General features: G+C 39.9%; 1 protein-coding gene across 4 annotated transcripts in view; it reads left to right on the top strand.

Annotated features, from left to right (window-relative positions):
• The window catches only part of SULF1 (sulfatase 1), a 193266-nt gene that overhangs the window by 90396 nt on the left and 82904 nt on the right, over window positions 1-19966 (top strand). For all 4 annotated transcript variants that reach the window (XM_062188383.1, XM_062188382.1, XM_062188380.1 and 1 more), the window contains exons 3-4: window positions 14378-14449; window positions 14751-14982. In XM_062188383.1, the coding sequence (XP_062044367.1) occupies window positions 14811-14982 (172 nt within the window). In that variant the 5' untranslated portion in view covers window positions 14378-14449; window positions 14751-14810. The remainder of the gene's footprint in view (window positions 1-14377; window positions 14450-14750; window positions 14983-19966) is intronic.

Genomic DNA, 19966 nt, shown 5'->3' with positions numbered 1-19966 from the left:
TTCCACATGGATACAGGGGCCCAAGCACTTGGATCATCCTCCACTGCTTTCCCAGGCACATTGACAGGGAGCTGGATTGGAAATAGAGCAGCCAGGACTCAAGCTGACACCCATATGGGATACTGGCATTGCAGGTGGAGGCTTAACCTGATGCATCACAATGCTAGTCCCACTATGTAATTTTGGATCAATCCTTTAACTTTCTTGACTGTTTCTTTATTTCAAAAATAAGCGAGTGATGTTCCTTTATGTGGCTAGGATAAAGTGAACTAGTGAATATGTAAAGCTTAGTAAGTGATATGTGTTCCATGGATGCTAGCAAGGATTGTTATTTCTTTTTTATGATATTGCCTGTTTATTTTTAAGATTTATTTTATTTATTTGAAAGGAAGAGTAATACAGAGAGAGAGACACACAGAGAAAAAGATCTTCCATCCACTGGTCTACTTGCAGTTCAATTTCTCAACAGGCTTGGAGCAGAGGACTCATTGATGCAAGGCAACAGGAAGAAGGGGGAGGAATATGCTAATAAGTGGGAGGAACAGTCATGGATTTTCTGGGAAGGGGCTGTGTAATTCTTGGAATAGAGATCCACCTTCTTTTTGTCTCTGTGGTTTCTCTCACTGGTGCCATTATGATTGTCAATTGTCATGATGCCAATAGGTGTGACTTTAGCATATAAACGAGATTTTAAGGAATCCTGAAGTCTATCTGAGTTGGCAGGCATTTTGGATCTTCCAATTTAAAACAGTTGACTTGAGGAGGAAGATTTGCCCTTAAGCCATCAAAGAGAAATAATGTGAGTATTAGGGTAGAAACTTAACTTAGGGTAGAAACTTAGGCAATACAGGCATTGCCCTAGGTAACACTACAAGAATCAAGGACACAAAAGAGTTTGGAAGATGGCAAAGTTGACTTGACTCTGTCTCAGCCCACCAAATCTAGTCCTGAATAGTTCTGTCCCACTTTTTCAGGTTGCTTTGTGTGGCCTCGTCTTTTTCTGCACTCTGTCACAGTGTGGGAAGGAAATCAGCTCAGGGTTTCACGTGGCACCTCATGGGGTCTTGCACAGCACAGTGGGTGGATGTATTTTTTGGACCATGTTGTTTAATTGATTCAGAGTTTGTTTGCTACCGCAACTCTGTTTACCTGTGAATGTCTCAAAGAGGAGGTGATGGATGGGGTGATGGGTCCAGAGGGGGCAATCAACAGAGATAGTTAAACAGAATTGGAAAACTGAGGAGTATCATTAAAGCAAAAATGAAGTAATTGGCTCTGCCTCCTTAATCTCTGGCGATAATTTATCTGTGAATAGATACTAATAATTAATGGTGGTAAACCTATCTTTGTGCATGGCAATTGGTTAATGACATAACAAGCTTCAACACTGCTCTGGGCCACTGCCAGGTCCCGTTGCGTCATGTATGTCAGGGACTTGAGGAAACTTGTTCCTTCAAACATTGGAAGACAATACATAGAAAGGGCTGTTATTAGATGGTCATTTGAAATCTTCTCAAAAGAACACTTTGGGACATTTTCTAAGGGAATTTGAAGGCTCTCCAATGGAAAACTTCTAGATACTTAAAGTGTTGGAATGTTTGTCTTCTCAGCAACTTTGCAAAACATGGTCTTCCAAATTATTGCTGTCAGATATGAATTAATTGGAATGTGAATGTTCAGCTGCTTGGGCCACTGCAAAAATCTGGGAAATCAACCACGATGGAAAAGACTTGGGAAACCTGCTGTGGTCCTTCACTGTTCCTGTTGTCCTGTTAGGGAGTTAGGGTTCTATGATGTACAATTTCAGTTAGCTTCAGCATCACCCAGGAATTTGTTAGGCAAATTCTTGGGCATCACCTCTGAACTAGCAACTCCAGGGTAATTAGCAAGACCTCTAGATGGTGCTGATGAACACTTGCTCAACTTAATGAATTAAGTACTTGAACCTGGGGCACTTGTTTAACAGTACAATGGAGATTCTTTTGTTGTGTAGCTCCTTTAAAATATCCAGCATCCTGGAAGCCAAATTTGGTAAAGAAGACATTTCTTCTTGGAAGAAAATTCCTCAAAATCTAATTGCTGGAGAGGAATCAATGACTAAATTGCCAAGGAATGGGAGAAAAATTTCCAGTACTTGGATTATGACTTCAGTATAGATCTCCATCCTTCTTGTCTAGGTTAACTCTGCCATAAAACTCTTTAGCAATTTAACTTTGTAGGTTTCAGATGTAGTCCAAAGAGGAAATAGTGATACATAAAGTATTTTTTTAGTGAATTTGGAAACCACTGGTTTACAGCAGTCTAATAGTCAAAATCCCTTTGAACTAAATGGGCAATATATATGCTACCTCCCTGTTTGTATAACTACAGCTTTTTAGGATCTGTTGATCCAATACTTAACCAACCAAAGGGTGGATTCAAAATAATCCCTTCCAACTCTCTTCCATAATTTACTACTAAATTACCACATAAGTATGTTTTGTAAGAGGAGACAATTTTGGAGTCTGATGGAAATAGTCTTGAAATACTGGAGCCATTCATCATATAAAAGAGTATAGAATTATTTTGTGAGGCTCAGAAGAATAGAAGAGAGAGGAAAGTAGATTTTGTCTGGTAAAACCTTAAACGTTGCCCCAAACTGAACATGTGGCCTAGTAAGTTTCATGTTCCCTAGGCAGAAATTTTACACTGATACTCCAGAGACCTTTCATTCCTTAAAGTTAAAGGCAGATGAATTGAAAGATCCATTCCATTAAGGTGTTTCTAGACCATCTCCTTCACTGTAACTGGACAGTGAAGGTTGCTAATCTCCTTTCTCATATATGATCTGGGCCATGCATCAGTGTTTCACTGGGGAAAGCAGATTGCCTGCATGCCAGCATGTTGCTTTTTACTGATTTTGCAAAACCATTTGTGATCATTTACACATTTGCGTTGGTGTGTGTCTCAAGGCTACATAAGCTACATGAAGGAGATCCTGAAGCAGAGGACCAGAAGCATCAAATTCAATCCTCTGTATTATCATCCAAGAGTGCAACTTCATGCAATAGAGAAACAGAAAAAAGATTCAGCAAAAACAAAGCATCCAGAGCTCCACAGGACTTTTAGTTTTGGTAAACTTTAAAGATTTTAGTAAACTTTGCCAGACTTAGCAGCTCTAAGAATCCATGTCCACTAATTATAACAACTAATATTTTGAAGTTGTGAAATACTGCTACATGACACAAAATCTTAATACTTCACCATAATGAGCCAAGAGAATGATATACTTGGTATTCACAACTTTGTAAAGAATTTCCTAAATAACTCCAGTTACTCAGTATTCAGTTACAAAATAGTTATTGTACTTTGTGAATCAGTGAAAACTGTTTTTGAGTTTCCCCTTATTTTCATATACAAATTTTATAGACAAACAAAATCCAGATAACACAGGAGCATTCTTTATTTTTGCTTTTTTTTTTAATTGGCAAGCATCATCTATCAATCTATACATATGCTTTTAGTAAGCTTACTTATATGATTGAAAATTGCTTTTCTCATTGAAGACTCAGAAAAATAAAATCAGCCCAACCCAATTGCATTACAATCTCTAATATCACATCAGGTTTTAATAAAGCTCCTTTTTGTGATACATATGTGCTTAAGACTTCGTAGAAACCAAATCAGTAGAAAGAGGGATTATCTTCAATGACTCTGAAATATGCATTGTTTGAAGTGGCCTCTGGTGACCAGCTTTCATGAATGGCTGATTTTACTGCTGGGCCCCATCATCTGGTTTAATTATATCAGCTCCTTTGTGTGACAAGTGCTGTTCTTGTGTTCGCTGAAAAATGAAAGCTTCAGACAAAGTAGTTAGTGAGAAAATAAATTCTGGAAGTGGAACACCATTAGGTTAACTACATGTTCGAACACGATGGAGTTAGAAGTAAAGATGAATTCTTAGGTCCAGTCTACCTGTAAACATCTACTTATAAAGACACTCCAGTGATAATAAACATAAATTTGCCCAAACATCCTTGAATAGAGATCAGAATCTGAGCCCTTTCAGGAAGATTTTTTTTCTAAGGAACTGGGCAAGTAAGTGTTTAGGGCAGTAATATAGCTCTTAAATTTTTTATTCTATAAATGTTCTATAAATGATTTTTTTCAAAAAAAAATTTGTGTTTATTTTTTAAGGTTTATTTATTTATTTGAAAGTCAGAGTTACACACAGAGAGAAGGAGAGGCAGAGAGAGAGAGATAGAGAGGGAAAGATCTTCCATCTGCTGGTTCACACTCCAGATGGCTGCCACGGCCAGAGCTGAGCTGATCCGAAGCCAGGAGCCAGGAGCTTCTTCTGGGTCTCCCATGAGAGTGCAGGGGCCCAAGGACTTGGGCCATCTTCTACTGCTATCCCAGGCCTTAGCAGAGAGCTGGATCAGAAGTGGAGCACTGGGACTCAAACCAGCAACCATATGGGATGCTGGCTCCACAGACGGTGGCTTTACCCGGTTTGCCACAGCACCACCTCTATGTATTTATTTTGAAAATCAGAGTTGGGGTGGGCATGAGAGAGAGAGAGAGAAAGAGAGAGAAAGATCTTCTATCTGTTGGCCCATTCCCCAGACAGCTGCAGCAGCTAGTGCTAGACCAAGCCAAAGTCAGGAACCAGTAGCTTCATCTGGACCTCCCATGTGGGTGGCAAGGACCCAAGTAATCTGGCCATTTTTTGCTGCTTTCCCAGATGCATTAGCAGGGAGCTAGATCTTAAATGGAGCAGCTAGGTCTCAAACTGATACACATATGGGATGCCAGCATTGCAGGCACTGGCTTTTCCCACTGTGCCACAAGGCTGTGGCAGTATTTAATGAAGTTTACTCTTTTGTAAGGCTACAGAAAGCTGTTAAGTTTTTATTAACTAAAATATCACCCAACTTCTACCCAGAGAGTAAGCAAAGACAGAAGTGATATATTTTAAAGAAAAAAAATTAAATTGTCTTTATTTTTATCTGCTTGAAAGGCAGAGTGACAGAAAGAGAGGGAGAGACAGTGAGAGAAAAAAAAAAGATCATCCAACTACTGGTTCACCTTCCAAGTGCCCACAACCATCAGGGCTGAGACAGGCCAAAGCCAGAGCCGGGAACCCCATCCAGGTCTCCCTCTTGGGTGGCAGGGGCCCAGGTACTTGGGCCATCCTCCACTGCTTTCCCAAGTACATAACAGGAAGCTGGATCAGAAATGGAGCAACAAGGACTCAAACCAGCACTCTTACAAGGGATGTTGGCTTCCCAGCAGGCAACTTAACTTGCTGTGTCACAACACCTGCTCAAGAAATCATATTTTAAATTTCAAGTTACTTTGTGCTTTTTTTTTTTGCTGCAAACAGCATCATTTGAATTTGTAAATGTTAGTGAATTCATGGTTTTGAAAATATTCTGCTGTATCTCTGTGGGTACTAACCTATATGAATATATTGATAAATACCTCTGTTTAGGGAATGATTTGAGGTAGATATATGAGTTTGGGAAAGAATGTCATAAATCAGACAGGTGTCAATAAAAATAGATAATTTGTATTAATTATATGCTTTATGGCAAAGACTAATGAATTCTTTTTCCTAGAGCTACCTATTAGTTACCTATTAGCTACCTATTAGTTACTTAATGGCTACCTATTAGTTACTCAATTTATTCTGTTTTAATAGTATTTTCCATGACTGCATGCCTGAGGTTCTCTAGAAATTTACGTAGAGCTGATCTTTTCACCGATAAAGGTAAAACTTTTTTTTTTTTTTTTGCTTGTTAGTCACTGGGAGCTAAGCTAATAGGGACTCAATAATCTGAAGGTAACACAAGGACTTAGGTACAGGTTAAAGGAAATTTAGTCATCAAAAGGTTTAGAATATATTTAACCAATAGTGCAAAAGATCTCAAAACAACATTTTGCAGTACAACTTGTAAAGAAGGAGGAGTTTTGAAATGTCAATACATGAACGAGTCCGAATTTTAAGGTTTCCCTGAAAACATTTCTGATAGTCAAAGGCACTGACATATATATAGATGCTTGATTTCTGAAAGGGTCTCCTGTAAGTAGTAAATCTTGGGTAACACACCTCATCTCTATAATGTGCCTTTAGTTAGGAAGTAGAATTTTCTGGAGCTAGGAATTAAAGGGAGCAAGAAACTAGAATTTTCTTATTTGTCTTTTCAAATGCTATTCTATCCTCTACAGTCTGTTTCTCAGAGCTCCCTTTCTTGGTTGTTGCTCTGCTCTGGCTAGCAGGATTCCTGGAAGGTACATATATCTGCACTCTGCTGGTCTTAAACTCTTAGAAAACAGTAAAGATCATTATGCTGTTGATGAGCATGATAGCATAGAAAATAGGCCAATAGAATTCTCTCAAATGTGGCTTAATTTATATAGTAAGGTCAGGTCTTCGTCTTTCCTATATAGGATTGACTGAGACAGTATTTAGAGAAATCCTTTTTGAGATAGATACAACATCTAATTGTCTTTCTAAAATATCTTCTTCAACTTAAATGTATCACAAGAATTATGGAAACTTAAGTTAAATTTGCATTATGCTAGGTTAGGTACATCAAGGAAACAGACCAAAATTAAACATAACTAAAATTTCTCCAAATCTATTTAAAATACATTTTTTGTGCCTAAGTGTGTTTTGCTTTAAAAATTTATGTATTAAGCTCTAAAAATTATGTTTCTTCATTTTTTGAGGTACCACGTGTCTGAGTATTTATATGCACAAATCTTGTGTGTGTGTGAATGCCTGCATGCAAGCATGAGGAGTAGTAGAGACAGAGAGAGAGAGAGAGAGAGAGAGAGAGAGAATTACCTAAAGTACTGATGGAACTTTCTGCTTGTGGTGTGGATAGTCACGCTCAGCCAACACTTCATCTGCTCCACAAATTTCCCAGTCCTCTTGCAATGGGGTGGGACCGTATGACTATTTGCAGTCAACAAAATGTTAGAAATGAAATCACTTCTCGGTTAAAGCCATGAAAAGCTCCTGCAAAATTCTCTTGTTTTTTTTCTTCCCTTGCTTCTTGGTCAAGCTATTGTGACAACAAAACAACACTGTCCCCTCCCCATCAGCTTGCAGTCATGCATGACTGGGCAGAGTAGAACTCTGCCACCTTGGGTGGGACTTGTAATGTGAGCCACAAATAGACTTCTATTGTATTAAGCTATTGACAGTTGGATTTTGTTTTCCAACAATCCACTTCTGCTTACTAATGCAATACTTCAAGATACTTCAATACAAATGGGCTATAAATACATAAAACCAAAGGCAAATTCAGTGGTAATGGAATTTAACATAAAACACCAAGTAGTGTAAAAAATGGTGAAGATGCATCCAACTACTTTAGTATTTCTTTTTATCAATATTTCTGTCTTTCCATTAAACCCATTTTAACTGAAGTTCCCAATGTCCTCCTCTTTCGGAAATCCAGTCATCCCTTTGTTCTCATTTTCTTGGATCTCACAGCCACCATTGAAAGCAGAGGCCATTATCGTCCTTTAAGAAACTGTAGCATCTGCTTCAGGAATAGTGAATCCTTCTGGTTCTTTTCATAATACTTAGATCACTTTGTTTCCCTTTGTTTTGCTAATTCCTGCTTGAAAGAAACTGGATGAATAATAGTCTTGGACTTTGGCATTCTCTAAAATGCCCTTAGTAAGCTCATTTTCACATGATTTTCATTTCTGCCTTTATGAGACTAAATCTCAAAGGTGCATTTTTTGCTATAACCTCATACTTTCAACTCTGTTCTGAGAAAACAGAAAAATAAAAACTAGAAAGCATAAATGTACTGATTTCTATTTTTCTAATGCAACAGATCTTGAAAAAAATCCAATATATATACTTGAATGAGCTAGAAAATAATATCAGCCCCTCCCTTCACTGTACTCCAGGGATAATCAATACTAATGGTTTTGTGAATGGATGACTTTACAAGATTTCTTTGAATTTCAGAAGCCACAGTGTTGAGGGGAATCCAGGGAGATATGGAAGAACAGCAAACATCATTCAAGGAGGATCTCATCATTTAGTTGAGCACTTCCCCAAAAGTGCTCCATGTCAGAGGCATATACTGTTTGGCTATCTTTGTTGTGAAAGGATTTATTAGTTAAGGGGGTATTTATGCACCAGAAGACTGCTGTCTATCTTTTTTGCTTGGAATTTTAATAAATTAAATAGGTAAGCAGACTTTCTGGGATTAACGGTAGATGAACTTTGGCAGCTATGGGGTTGTTAAAAGAAGAGATTATCACCTTCATGGTTTCACATATATCATAAAGAGCATAGCACGGACTAACGGCTTTCTCTAAATGAAGTTGGTGATGTATGGGAGACTTGAAAGCCAAAAACTTAAGGGGAAAGGGTGACGTAAACTGATCCTAAAGGATCCAAGTGTGTGGGCTAGCAGTGGGGAAGGGACCGATAGGAGGCAGACACAATCTCCTTGCTGCTATAATACTGTTTTGCTTCACTCTGACAATAATCTAAGTATGTTCAGACTAAACTCAGCTGTAGTAATTGCACAATCTCCCCTGCTGTTTCTATTGGTTATGTTGTCCCTTTTCTCTGGCCAAACTACCAAGAGGCATTGCTTTGTGCTGGAAACAATTCCTTTGCCTTGTCTCAGAGACATTTATTTCTGTGGTGAGTTAGTGAGTTATTCTGATCCTGTCCCTTGCAGAATTTAAATATATGAGCACTCATTTGTAAAATTCAGTGGTACCCTCAGGCTAAACACACACACACACACACAATGTCATCACTCATCAACAACTGCCATGTTAGTGAGCGACCCAAGACAGTTGAAAGGCTATAGGGAAAACTATGCATCAGAAGCTTATTAACAAGGCCATATCTACCCCATAGAGGTAGAAGTCTGAGTTATAAAACCAGATGTGCTAGGGGCCAGCAATTCTCAGATGCTTTGGGTTCAGGATCCTTCTATGTTATTAAAATTTGTTGAAGCCCTGCCACCCTCTCTCCCAGCAACAGCTTTTTCTTGTGTTGGTTATACCTATTAATACTCAAAAATTAAACAGAACTTTTCAAAAGTTCTATTAATCCTTTTAAAAAGAACACTCAAATAGCTGTATTTTCCAAACCACAAAAGCTGGTGAATAAAGGGATATTAAGTTTACTTTTTTGCAAAACTCTTTAATATCTATCTGAATAGAAGAGAACTAGATTCTGCCAACTGCTTTTGCATTCAGTCTATTGAAATACAGGGAAAAAAATTCCAGCTTCACATGGATATTGGAAAGTAGAAGCAATTTAATACCTTTCTTGGGTACTTGTAAATAGCTTCTTTAATATTACAACATGACTTGATATGTGATAATTTCTTAGAGATTAGTTGGAGTAAGAAATCAAACCCTATCAATGAACTTTTCATACTGTTATATTAAAATCCAATGGCCACTTTGTGCTTTGAATGAATGCCTTAACCATGTAGGATTTTTGCAGCACAGTGGTCACTTGAGAAATATTGGTTCCCTGAAGTAGGTGAATTTTCTAAATATTGACACAACCAATTTGACAATACAAAGATAGCATGTGTTAATATTACCACCAACATCATCAGAAAAGGTTTTATATTTGGGAAAGCTGCCAAGCTCATGAAAAAGTGTGTACCTTTTCCAAAATTCTGAGTTCAACTCGAAAGCTACATTTCTATCATTGGTAACAAATACTGTCGGTTGTTTTCCTTGAAATGGCAGGCTCATTTCATTTGTTGTTTCAGAAAATGTCTGCCAAATATCCAAGTCCAAATGATTCTAATTAAAAATGGTATCCCATGGGTATGGGCATTGCGTTACAGTGAGTAGAACTGCCACAAATTCGAGTCCTGGCTACTCCACTTCTGATCCAACTTCCTGCTAATGCACCTGGGAATCAACAATTGAAGATTCCAGTATCTGGGTTCCTGCCATCCATGGAGGAGACATGGATCTTGTCTTTTGCTTCAGTCCTCCCTAGTCCTGTCATTGTGGTCATTTGGGAAGTTAACCAGAAGAAGGAAGATATTTATGTCTCCCTCTTTCTCTGTCTCTCTCCCTCCCTCCACATTCCCTTCTTTCTCTGTTGCTCTGCCTTTCATGTACATACATGTTTTTCTTAATTGTGGCCCATGTAAAATGAATTGTTAAGCTTGCAGCTCAGTCAGCCAAGTGTTTTTCCTGAAGACAACCACTGCACTTCCCAAGGCAAGTGAGGGACTGTGTGTGTATCTCTTATCTCAGCAGACAGAAGATAAACAAACAAAAAAAAACATCATACTCAAGGTCAACTTTTAATAAAATTAATCCTTTTACTGTTTCATCTTAAGTCGTGCTGGCTTTTTGAATGAACTTCTTTCATTCATACTAAAACAAAGTTTTCCCACCTCCCTGCAAATGGCAACAAAACGGAAAAAGCAAATTGTGTGTCAGTATTCTTATCAAAAATAGCTCTGACCTCTAGAACACCCCCAAAGGGTCTCTAGGTTCCTGAAAAGTCCCAGGCAACACTGAAAACTGCTATGTAGATAAAATCAAGCTGCTTCTGCTGCTTTTTCTTTTTAAATTTGATTTTTTTGGGGGGGGGCGGGGGGAGTCAGAGATAGAGGAAGAAAGGTCTTCTATCTACTGATTCACTCCCACAGCAACCAGATCTGGGCCAGGCCAAAGTCAGCAGCCAGGACCTCCACATGGATGACAGAACACAAGTACTTGAGCCATCTCCTGCTGCCACCCGGGGTGTATATTAGCAGAAAGCTGGACTGGAAATGGAGTTGGGACTCTCACCCAGGAACTCTGATATGGGATGCATTTGTCCCAAGCTGCATCAGACCTGCCCCAACCACGGTTCTGTTAGCATATTGCCACTCTCCGCTTTGAAAGATCTCAGCAGGAACTGCCCAAATGAGGGAGAGGATTGGCAAAGACAGAAGTCCTCTTACACCTGTTGGGAAGATGAGGGCTTCCACTCAGTTTCAGGAATTGCTAGACAAGACTATATGAACACAACATTCTGTCTAGTTGGCTTAGAGTCCTTTCAATCTTTATTTTTTCCTGTTATTCGTGACTTCAGCCATGTAATGTCACATGTATCATTTTGTTTGACTGCCCTAAGCAAAGTCCAGTAAACTCTCCACACCAATTGCCCATAACTACGATTTGGGTGTTCTTTTTATGGCTCGGGGAAGAGGCAACTTGTATTCCAGTCCTAATTGTTGAATGCAATAATTAATTCTTCAAGCTCCCTTCCCACATGTGAGAAAAACTTCTCATTACATTTCGCCCATTTTCTACTATTTCTTGAGACAAACTGTTGGTCTCTAGGGACACTTGTCGTCTGCCACAAAGTATCCAATTCAGACATTGCGTCCTTTGGGGCTGTGTCAAGTTCGGCATTTTGTCTGTCAGCGTTTATTCTTTTTCTTTTTTTTTTAAAACTGCTTTTCCTTCTGGATCCAGAAAGCAGGCAATGGAGGACAACAGGTTCTGAAAGGTCATCTTTGAATAAAGAATTGTCTGTGTGCACTTTTGTGACAGTGGTGTGTTTTGTGTGTATGAGTGAAGGCAAGTGGACTCAAAAAAAATGGAGCTCTCCTTCCGTCGACCTGTCTAAACGTTCAGTTTTCTTTACCATTCAGTTTATTTGCATTTATATATGAATGAATGCCTTGAATTGATAATAAATGAGAGAGGGAATTGAAAGAACTTTACCAAAGGGTTCAAAATTCCAGTTAGAAGAAATCAGCTTTTAAGATCTGTTGCCTAGGAGGGTGACCATAGTTAGTAACAAAATATTGGATATTCCAAAGTGGCTAAAAGAATAGATTTTAAATATTCTCACTATCAAAAATGATAGATGTGTGAGGTGACAGGTTAATTAGCTTAATATAATCATTTCACCCTGCATACATGCGTAAAATTCTCCCATCATACCTCATAAGTATGTATAATTATTATCAAATAAGAATCAAGATTTAATTAATAAAATAAAATACCATAAACTGTGGGAGAAAAACATGTAGGTCTCTTTCGCACACTTCATTCTCCCGAAGGGAATGTCCCATAATGGATAAAAATCACATCTACTCAGTTTTCTCTTTAGTAGGAAATGCTTTTTGATGTAGTTTATACAAAGGTACCACTAAAGCGGTTTCTTTTTCCTGAAGGAAGAAGTTAGGAAAATAAGATAAGGAAAAGAATAACTAGTAATGTTGACGGGCTTCCAGGGACTGTTATCAGCATCAAGATCATCAAGGACTTTGAGTTCCATGTGTGACTGATAATTTAAAATGAGTGCCACTGTCTGTGCCATGTAGTGTGACCAAGTGTCCTTTCCCTGTGGCCCCTGTCAGCAGAGTTTGGTTTAGATTTAGGCTGCAGCAGGAGCGGGATGCCCCGGTTCACTTTTTCATCATACACTCTGGCAGGCTTTGAGAGGTGACCAAAGTTCTGCTACTTAACCGAACAACCCACTAAGAAATATCTATGTGGAACTATTTAGTGTGATTTCCACTCCGTGGGAACAAGCCATTGTTTGACATCTTATTTCTTTCGTTTTCCTGTCCTTTCGTGCCCGTATCAGATTTCTCATGATTTCAAACAAATGCAAGGAAACTAAACAGTCAGTGCAGAATAATTGCAGGCTTTCAGGGTTCGGCATGCACAGCAATCACTGGAGTAAGCTTGAGTTATTAGGAGGAAGGCAGTGCCTCTTACATATTGACTTTTGCAAAGCCACAGGATCAGTTGTAACCAGCTTGTTTTGTTGCTGGGCAGATAATGTAGTCAGTACTTGCATCGGTGCAGATTCTTGCTTAAAAACCTATGTCTTGTTAAATCAGTAGGTCTCTTTGTGGTTCTCTCTCTCACTCTCTCTCTTTTCCCTGCCCCCGTCTCTCTCTGTATGTGTCACACACGCACACACACACATACACACACACAGGCAGTGTAATTACAGGCTGCAGAGTGAAAAGCATTAGAGCTGTTTACAAAACAACTCATAAAGTTTAAAATAATAGGGGTGTGTATGTGGGTTTTTGTAAAAACCAAACAATGTGTAAGGCAGGAGTAAACAGTCTTTCTTCTTTCTCCTGTCACTGCCCCATGTCACCCCCCCAGAGTGTAGGACTCAGAGACGAGCGATGGAGTCCCTTTCCTCCTGCAATGTGATGCTCACGCTTAATTAGTTCTGCTTATTTATCCCATGCCAGTTTATTGTTGCAGGTCAAAATACAGCTCCTCAGGTGTGCAGGGACAGAGTGGGTGGTGGAGCAGGCTGCCATCTAATGCATTTTAGAGCAGCCTAAATGCCCACAAAGGGGTTCCCTCATGACTTAGGAGAGAGTTTTGGGTTTTGTTTTTTGTTTTGTTAATGAGCCCTTTGCTCTCTTTCAAGAATTCAACAGCAAAGCTTTCAGCAGATTTAGTGTTCCAAAGTGAGACGGGCCTTTTTCCAACCATTTCGTGAAACTCCTCCTATGCAGCTTTGCAAAGATTTTGTAGCACGGTGCCTTGGATTTTATTGATTCATTCATTTATTTATTTGAATACGGAAGGGTAGCCACTCACCTCCAGCCCGGAAGGTGGAGGTGAGTGCTTTGCAGGTTTAGATCTGCTGTGGCAAAGCAAAACTGCTGTGCTAGCTATGCTGTGGCCGCTCTTAACGACACTAAGGCTAGTGACTGACAGTTGGAGGGGGCCCTGGCCGCTTAGCCGCCAGCGTGAGAGCTGAGGACTTTGGCTGGACAGAGGGACAGCTGTGCTTGGAAGACGTACCTTCTCCCTTGGTGATTGATGGGGGACAGCGAGGAGCTTTTTAGGGGCTGGAAAAGATTGTCCTCCCAGTCATTCACCATGAAGTCTTTGTCAACAGAAAGGACTCCTCAGGCTAGTGAGTGACATTAGACAGATGACAAGTGACAGCTTAGCATTTCATTCTGCCTGATAGGTACTCAATAGGACATACAGGTGAGTCCCTGCTGCCCCAACACGCCCCTTACCCCAGCCGCTCCCCACATGTAAACACACCTTCCAAATGCCCTGAATTCCTCCCAGGCACCACCGCCTCCTCCCAGTCAGTGGCTTTGTTGGGGATGCTTCGAGTGCTACTGGAGTGTGAGCAGGGATGCCACCCTTGCCATCACTTATGGAGCTGATTATGAAATGAAAATAGTATTTGAGCCATTTGCTAGCAGTTCTGCATATTATTTCTGTCTGTTCTCTTTGGGAGTATTTAAGAAAAAAATATATATATATACATGTAGAATATGCTGTTTCAACAGACTACTTCAGATAAAAAAAAAAAATCTGTTTCCAAATCCTTGACTGATATTTGCTTTGCATTTTTTTCTCTCCCTTCCAGGACTCCATCTACATGTTCTGAATACCTCTGAACCTAGAAATTGATATTTTCAACCAGGACACCTAATTCAAGGTATTAGCTCTTGTCAGAAGGCTTTTCCATGGGAGCTGTTGGAAATTGTGCTTTGGCAATGAATTGAAATAGGAAAAGTTGGAATGAGAATCAAAGACAAAAGCGAATTTGCAAAATAATCAAGTGCTTAAAAAACTACCCAACGCTGGGGAGGGTTTGCACCGTCTGACTCAAGTGCAGCGCTCTCGCTGCCAGTGTGTGTGCCGATTCTGACTTATTTGTAACCCTGCTTCTGCAACTGGGTTTGGGGCTTGGGTGTCATTTTAGTCCTCCTTCTCCCTTTGTCTCCCGACTTGCCCAGACCTCCAGAAAGCAGGAGACTGAGACGTTTTGTCAACGTTGCGACACTGGACCAAATACAATGAAGTATTCTTGCTGCGCGCTGGTGCTGGCTGTGTTGGGCACAGAATTGCTGGGCAGCCTATGCTCGACGATGAGGTCCCCGAGATTCAGGGGCCGCTTGCAGCAGGAACGGAAAAACATCCGACCCAACATTATTCTTGTGCTCACGGATGATCAAGACGTGGAGCTGGGTGAGACACTGGATTCTTCACTTGTTGCTCTCTTTTGTTCAAATGATTTCCTGAGCCGCTGCCTTATGGGTAGCACTCTGATCCTTGGGAGAGGGAGAGTGCACTTAATGATAGCATCTTCACCAGTAATTTCAAGGTTAGCCTGTGAACTTGTGTTGACCGTAATGCAATTGGGTGCTGTTAAGTCTTTACTTTTTTTTTTTTTTTTACATTACTTTTCTGGTGGTAAGCTTTGAAACAGTCTCAGGAGGGATGTAGGAAAAGGTTTGGATGGAGGAAGAATACAGTGGAAGATTTCAAAAGTTCCTGAGAAAGATAAAATTAAAACAAAAACTTAGCAAAAAAAACAGAATTTGAAATCCATGCATAGCTTTTTCATAATACATATTTTCCATGTACTTTTTGATGATCCCTTTCTCCCTGTAGAAATCAAAGATTTTATTGTGTACCTTGGAAATTCTTGGTCAAAGAATTGTTAAAATATTTGGGCAAAGTTCTCAAGAAGATGAGAATGTGAATGTGATTTTATGCAAGGTATCTGAAAACGTATTGACACTAAAGGAACTTTTGGTGGTTGTTATTTTTAGCATGAGTTACTTGCTGATCGCTTGTTACAGTAATTATTAGGTAGCTGAATGTGATGGTGTACTCCACATCATTTTGTAGTAATTTACCCACTGCTACCTTAGCAATGGTGCTTTTTGAATTGTCTTGCTTGGATTAATTCTACAACCTCAGAGTGATGGCCACACCCTGGGAGTTTCAAGTCACTTGTGATTCATCTTTTTCCCTTTCTTCAATGGGGTGTCCTAGGGTTTGCCCATGAGCCTATGACCAAGCTCTTCCATCCTGCAACAGTTGAAAATCTGGCCCCTAGTGGACATCAGCACTCTTCCCTTCCTTTCCTGGACTCCAACTCTTTGCTCTCTGAGATGTTGCTCGGCTGTGCTTACAGAGCACACTCAACTTGACCATGGGTAGAATCTTCCAGAGCACACTGGGCTTCTTTACACAAGCCCTGTGGCTTGGTTGGGTTCTAGAGGACAAAACCTTCCTTGCTGGAACTCATCTGCATGAAAGGGACTTTGAGTTCCAGTTTGAAACCAAACTGTAGAATTCCAACAAAGTTAAGTCTTTGGGTTCAGCTGGAAGTAAATGCACTCAGTAGGGATCATCATTGTTGAAGAGTTGGTTCTCTAACTTCATTTTAAAAACAGAAAGAATTGTTGGTTTTCTGGTCACAAGACATTTTCTGGTCTTGCACATATGGCTTTAGAATGTCTGTAGCTGGTCATCTAAATGTTTTCAATCACTTATAGAGCAAGCAAAATGAAGTACACACATTTGAGTTCACATTCCTAACATCACTATGTCCATCCTTTTCACTCCAGCTGAGTCCTTTTTTTCCGAAGATTTTATTCATTTATTTGAGAGGTAGAGTGACAGGCAGAGAGAGGGAGAGACAGGTCTTCCAGACACTGATTCACTCCCCCAAATGGCCGTAACAGCCAGAGCTGTGCCAACCCAAAGCCAGGAGCCAGGAGCTTCCTCCAGATCCCTCTGCAGGTGCAGGGGCCCGGGCACGTGGGCCATCCTCTACTGGTTTCGTGGGCAATAGCAGTGAGTTGGATCGAAATAAGAGCAACCAAAACACGAACCGGTGCTCATATGGGATGTTGGTCCCAGACGTGGAGGCTTAGCCTACTATGCCACAGCCCTGGCTCCCAGCAACTGAGATCTTTGGTTCCTCTGCATCTATCCCAGTTTTTCCTTAACTGGATGGTTACTTAGACTTCCCATCCCCTTTAGTCTCTGTTCTTCTGTGGTCAGAATTATCTTTCAAATGTATGATCAGCTCACCTTTTAGCTTGAATCCCTTCCAAGATTTCCAGAGGTTTCCCTTTGCCAAGAGGACCAAGTCCTTCACCTCTACAAACAAATGAGCACTGGATGACCTGGCCCTGGTTGTCTCTGTAAAACTATTGCTCTTTTGTCCACCTTCACTCTGTGTTTCATAGAAACAGCTTTCACTCTGCCTCTAGTCCAAGCATTTCTACAGCTCATCCCCTCTGCCTGTCCCCACTCACTTCACCTGGAGAAACCCTACCTGTTCATGACCGAGTTCTGGTGTTCACCTTCAAGTGCAGTATACTGCACCAAACCATCTTACCCATCCTCATGATCAATGGAACTTTCCTTTATACCCTTTAGACATTCTTCTAGCTAGCATGGCTCATGTTCTGTGGTAAAAAGTTGTAGGCCAGACTCAGTCAATGCAGGTGTCTCCTACATAATTGTCTACCTACTCCCTTGGTTTTCTGGCAAGGCAACATGCTATGTGTTAATGTTTAATCTGCCCAATAACCCTAGGAAGCAGTTACTACTACTCCTCTCAATTTGTACATGAGGAAAATGAGGCATGGAGAAGTCATGTAGCTAGTGGAAAGCTAGTACATTGTAAAGCCTGGACCTGTAGTAGGTCTAAGCCTCCACAGCAGGATATTTAACCACTGCCCCTTCCATCAATCAGCCCTTCGACTAATATGTGAGTCCTTTCTAAAAACAGGCTGTGAATGCATACTAATGTTTCTGAGTTCTGAGAGATAGCAGAAGCCTAAGATGGGCCTTATTTACTCATTGGCAAAACAAAATGACTGTGAACAACAGTGAAGTGTGAGTAAGAAATTTAGACAAGACCTCCTTTCTCAGCAGGACATTCATGCTTCTGGGAGGGGTCACTTCTTTGTGGACACCTTTGTGCATCCTTTTGAAACATGCTCAGAATCCTTCCTAAACTTTCTGTGATTTGGTTGGGTTTTTCTGTTTGTTTGACCACCTTAGCAGTTTTTAAGTATATAGAGTTCAGTAGTATTAATCAAGTGCATTCATGTTGTTGTAAAACCAACCCCTAGAACACTTGTCATCTTACAAAATCAAAAGTCTGTGCCTTTTAAAGGACAACTCCCTGTTTCTCCCCTCTCCGAAGCCTTGGCAACCACCATTCTACTTTTATGAAATCAACTCTTTCAAGTACTTCATAAAAGTAGAGTCACACAGTATTTGTCACTTTGGGAGTGGCTTAATTCACAAAGCCTAATGTCTTCTAAGTTCATCATTGTTGTAATTTGTTAAAATTCCCTCTTTTCTTCAGGCTGAATAATATTTCATTGTATACATAAACCACATTTTTGTTTACCCATGCATTTGCTATTGGGAATCTGAGTTGCTTCCTCTTTGTGGTTGTTGTGAATAATCCTGCTGTGAACATGGGTGTCCAGGTATCTCTTTAAGTCCTCACTTTCAGTTCTCTTGGGTCTATACTCAGCCGTGGAATTGATGGATTATATAATATATTTTTAAATTTTTATTTATTTATTTGAGAGGGAGAGAGAAAGCTGCCATTTGCTAGATCTCTACCCAAATGTCCACAGTGGCCAGGGTCGGGCTGCAATCCGCTGAAGCTGGGAGCCAGGAACACAGTCCAGGACTCCCATGTGAGTGGCAGGAATTCCTTTTACTTGAGCCATCATTACTGCTTCCCAGGTTCTACATTGGCAAGAAGCTAGAATCAGGAACTGGAGCCAGAAATTGAACCCAGCCACTTTGTTGTGGGATGTGGTTGTCTTAACTGCTAGGTGAAATGCTCACCCCAATAAGTTTTTTGAGAAACTATTTTATTATTCTCCATAGCAACTACACTACTTTACATGTTCTCCAACCATACACAAGTGTTAACAATTACTCCACAGCCTCACCAACACTTGCTAGTTTCTGCTTTGTTTTGGTTTTGTGTTTTTAAATGATACCCATCCTAATAGATGTGAGGTGATGTTTCGTTGTGGTTTTTATATTGTTGGGTTTTGCTTTTTACTTACAAGTAATTTTGTTTGCCAAGTGCTTTCATAAATCTTTGTCTATGCAAAACTTTTTGCACCTGTAATGCTGCAGGCAATTTTGGCTACTATGCCTATAGAAAGATAAAACAGACTTAGAAAAAGCTTAGAAGAGCAATTATGAACATTTTAATAGAATGTTTTTCCTATGGGAAGAGAAGAAAATAATTCTGCCTCTTGGGAAAGACAAAGGCAGAGAATCAAATTGGGAAGAAAAGCACTTGTTCAGAATGAGTAGGGACCACTCCCTCAACTTTGAGGACAAATAAAGTAAACTAATACTTTTAGAAGGAGTAAGACACATAAGGAATTCATTAATAAAAGTGCTAGAACCTTGCATGTGGATAACAAGAGGTTTTGCCAAGGAACATTCACTCACATTATTGTGAATGAACATTGTCATCCCACCCAAGTTGGGCAGTTGGACAAAGATCATCATCCCAAGGGGAAAGAGCCTGTGGAAAAATTAAATGACTTAAATGATGGTCCCCTTATTCTGAATTTGCTTTTTTGCTTTTTCCAGAACTTAATAAATTTCTAAGGTTGTGCCTATACCCATAAATAGTTCATGTCTTTAGGCTAAAATAATGAGTGGAAAATTTATAAATTTTTTTGAATCTAGGAAAACACACACAGAAATGATCAACTTGAAGTTCAGGATGCTAGATACTTCTGGGGAATGATGGCAACCAAGAGCATCAACAGCATTCATTTTTATTTTAAACATTAAAAAAAAATACCTGAAGAACTGCAATCATGTTAAGCTTCAATAAAGACAGGGGATGCATTATTTATTCTATTATTCCATACAATTCAAATATTTTATACATCAAAAGGAAGAAAATCAGAAATTCTTGGGGGACCTACATTTGTGACCTAGAGTGAAAGCTTTAGAGCCTTATAAAGACTTATTTTGTATTTATTGGAAAGACAGAGTTACAGAGACAGAAGAAGAGACAGAGAGAGATCTTTAATCCACTGGTTTACTCCCCAGGTGGCCACAACCTGGGCCAGGCCCAAAGCCAGGAGCTCAGAGCTTCTTCCTGGTCTCCCATGTGGGTGCAGGGGCCTAATAACTTGGGCTATCTTCT

This window comes from Lepus europaeus, chromosome 4 (genome assembly GCF_033115175.1).
Source record: "Lepus europaeus isolate LE1 chromosome 4, mLepTim1.pri, whole genome shotgun sequence".
Lineage (NCBI taxonomy): Eukaryota > Metazoa > Chordata > Mammalia > Lagomorpha > Leporidae > Lepus > Lepus europaeus.
The sequence above is the reverse complement of the archived record's forward strand: the minus strand, read 5'-3'. Positions and strand labels throughout refer to the sequence as shown.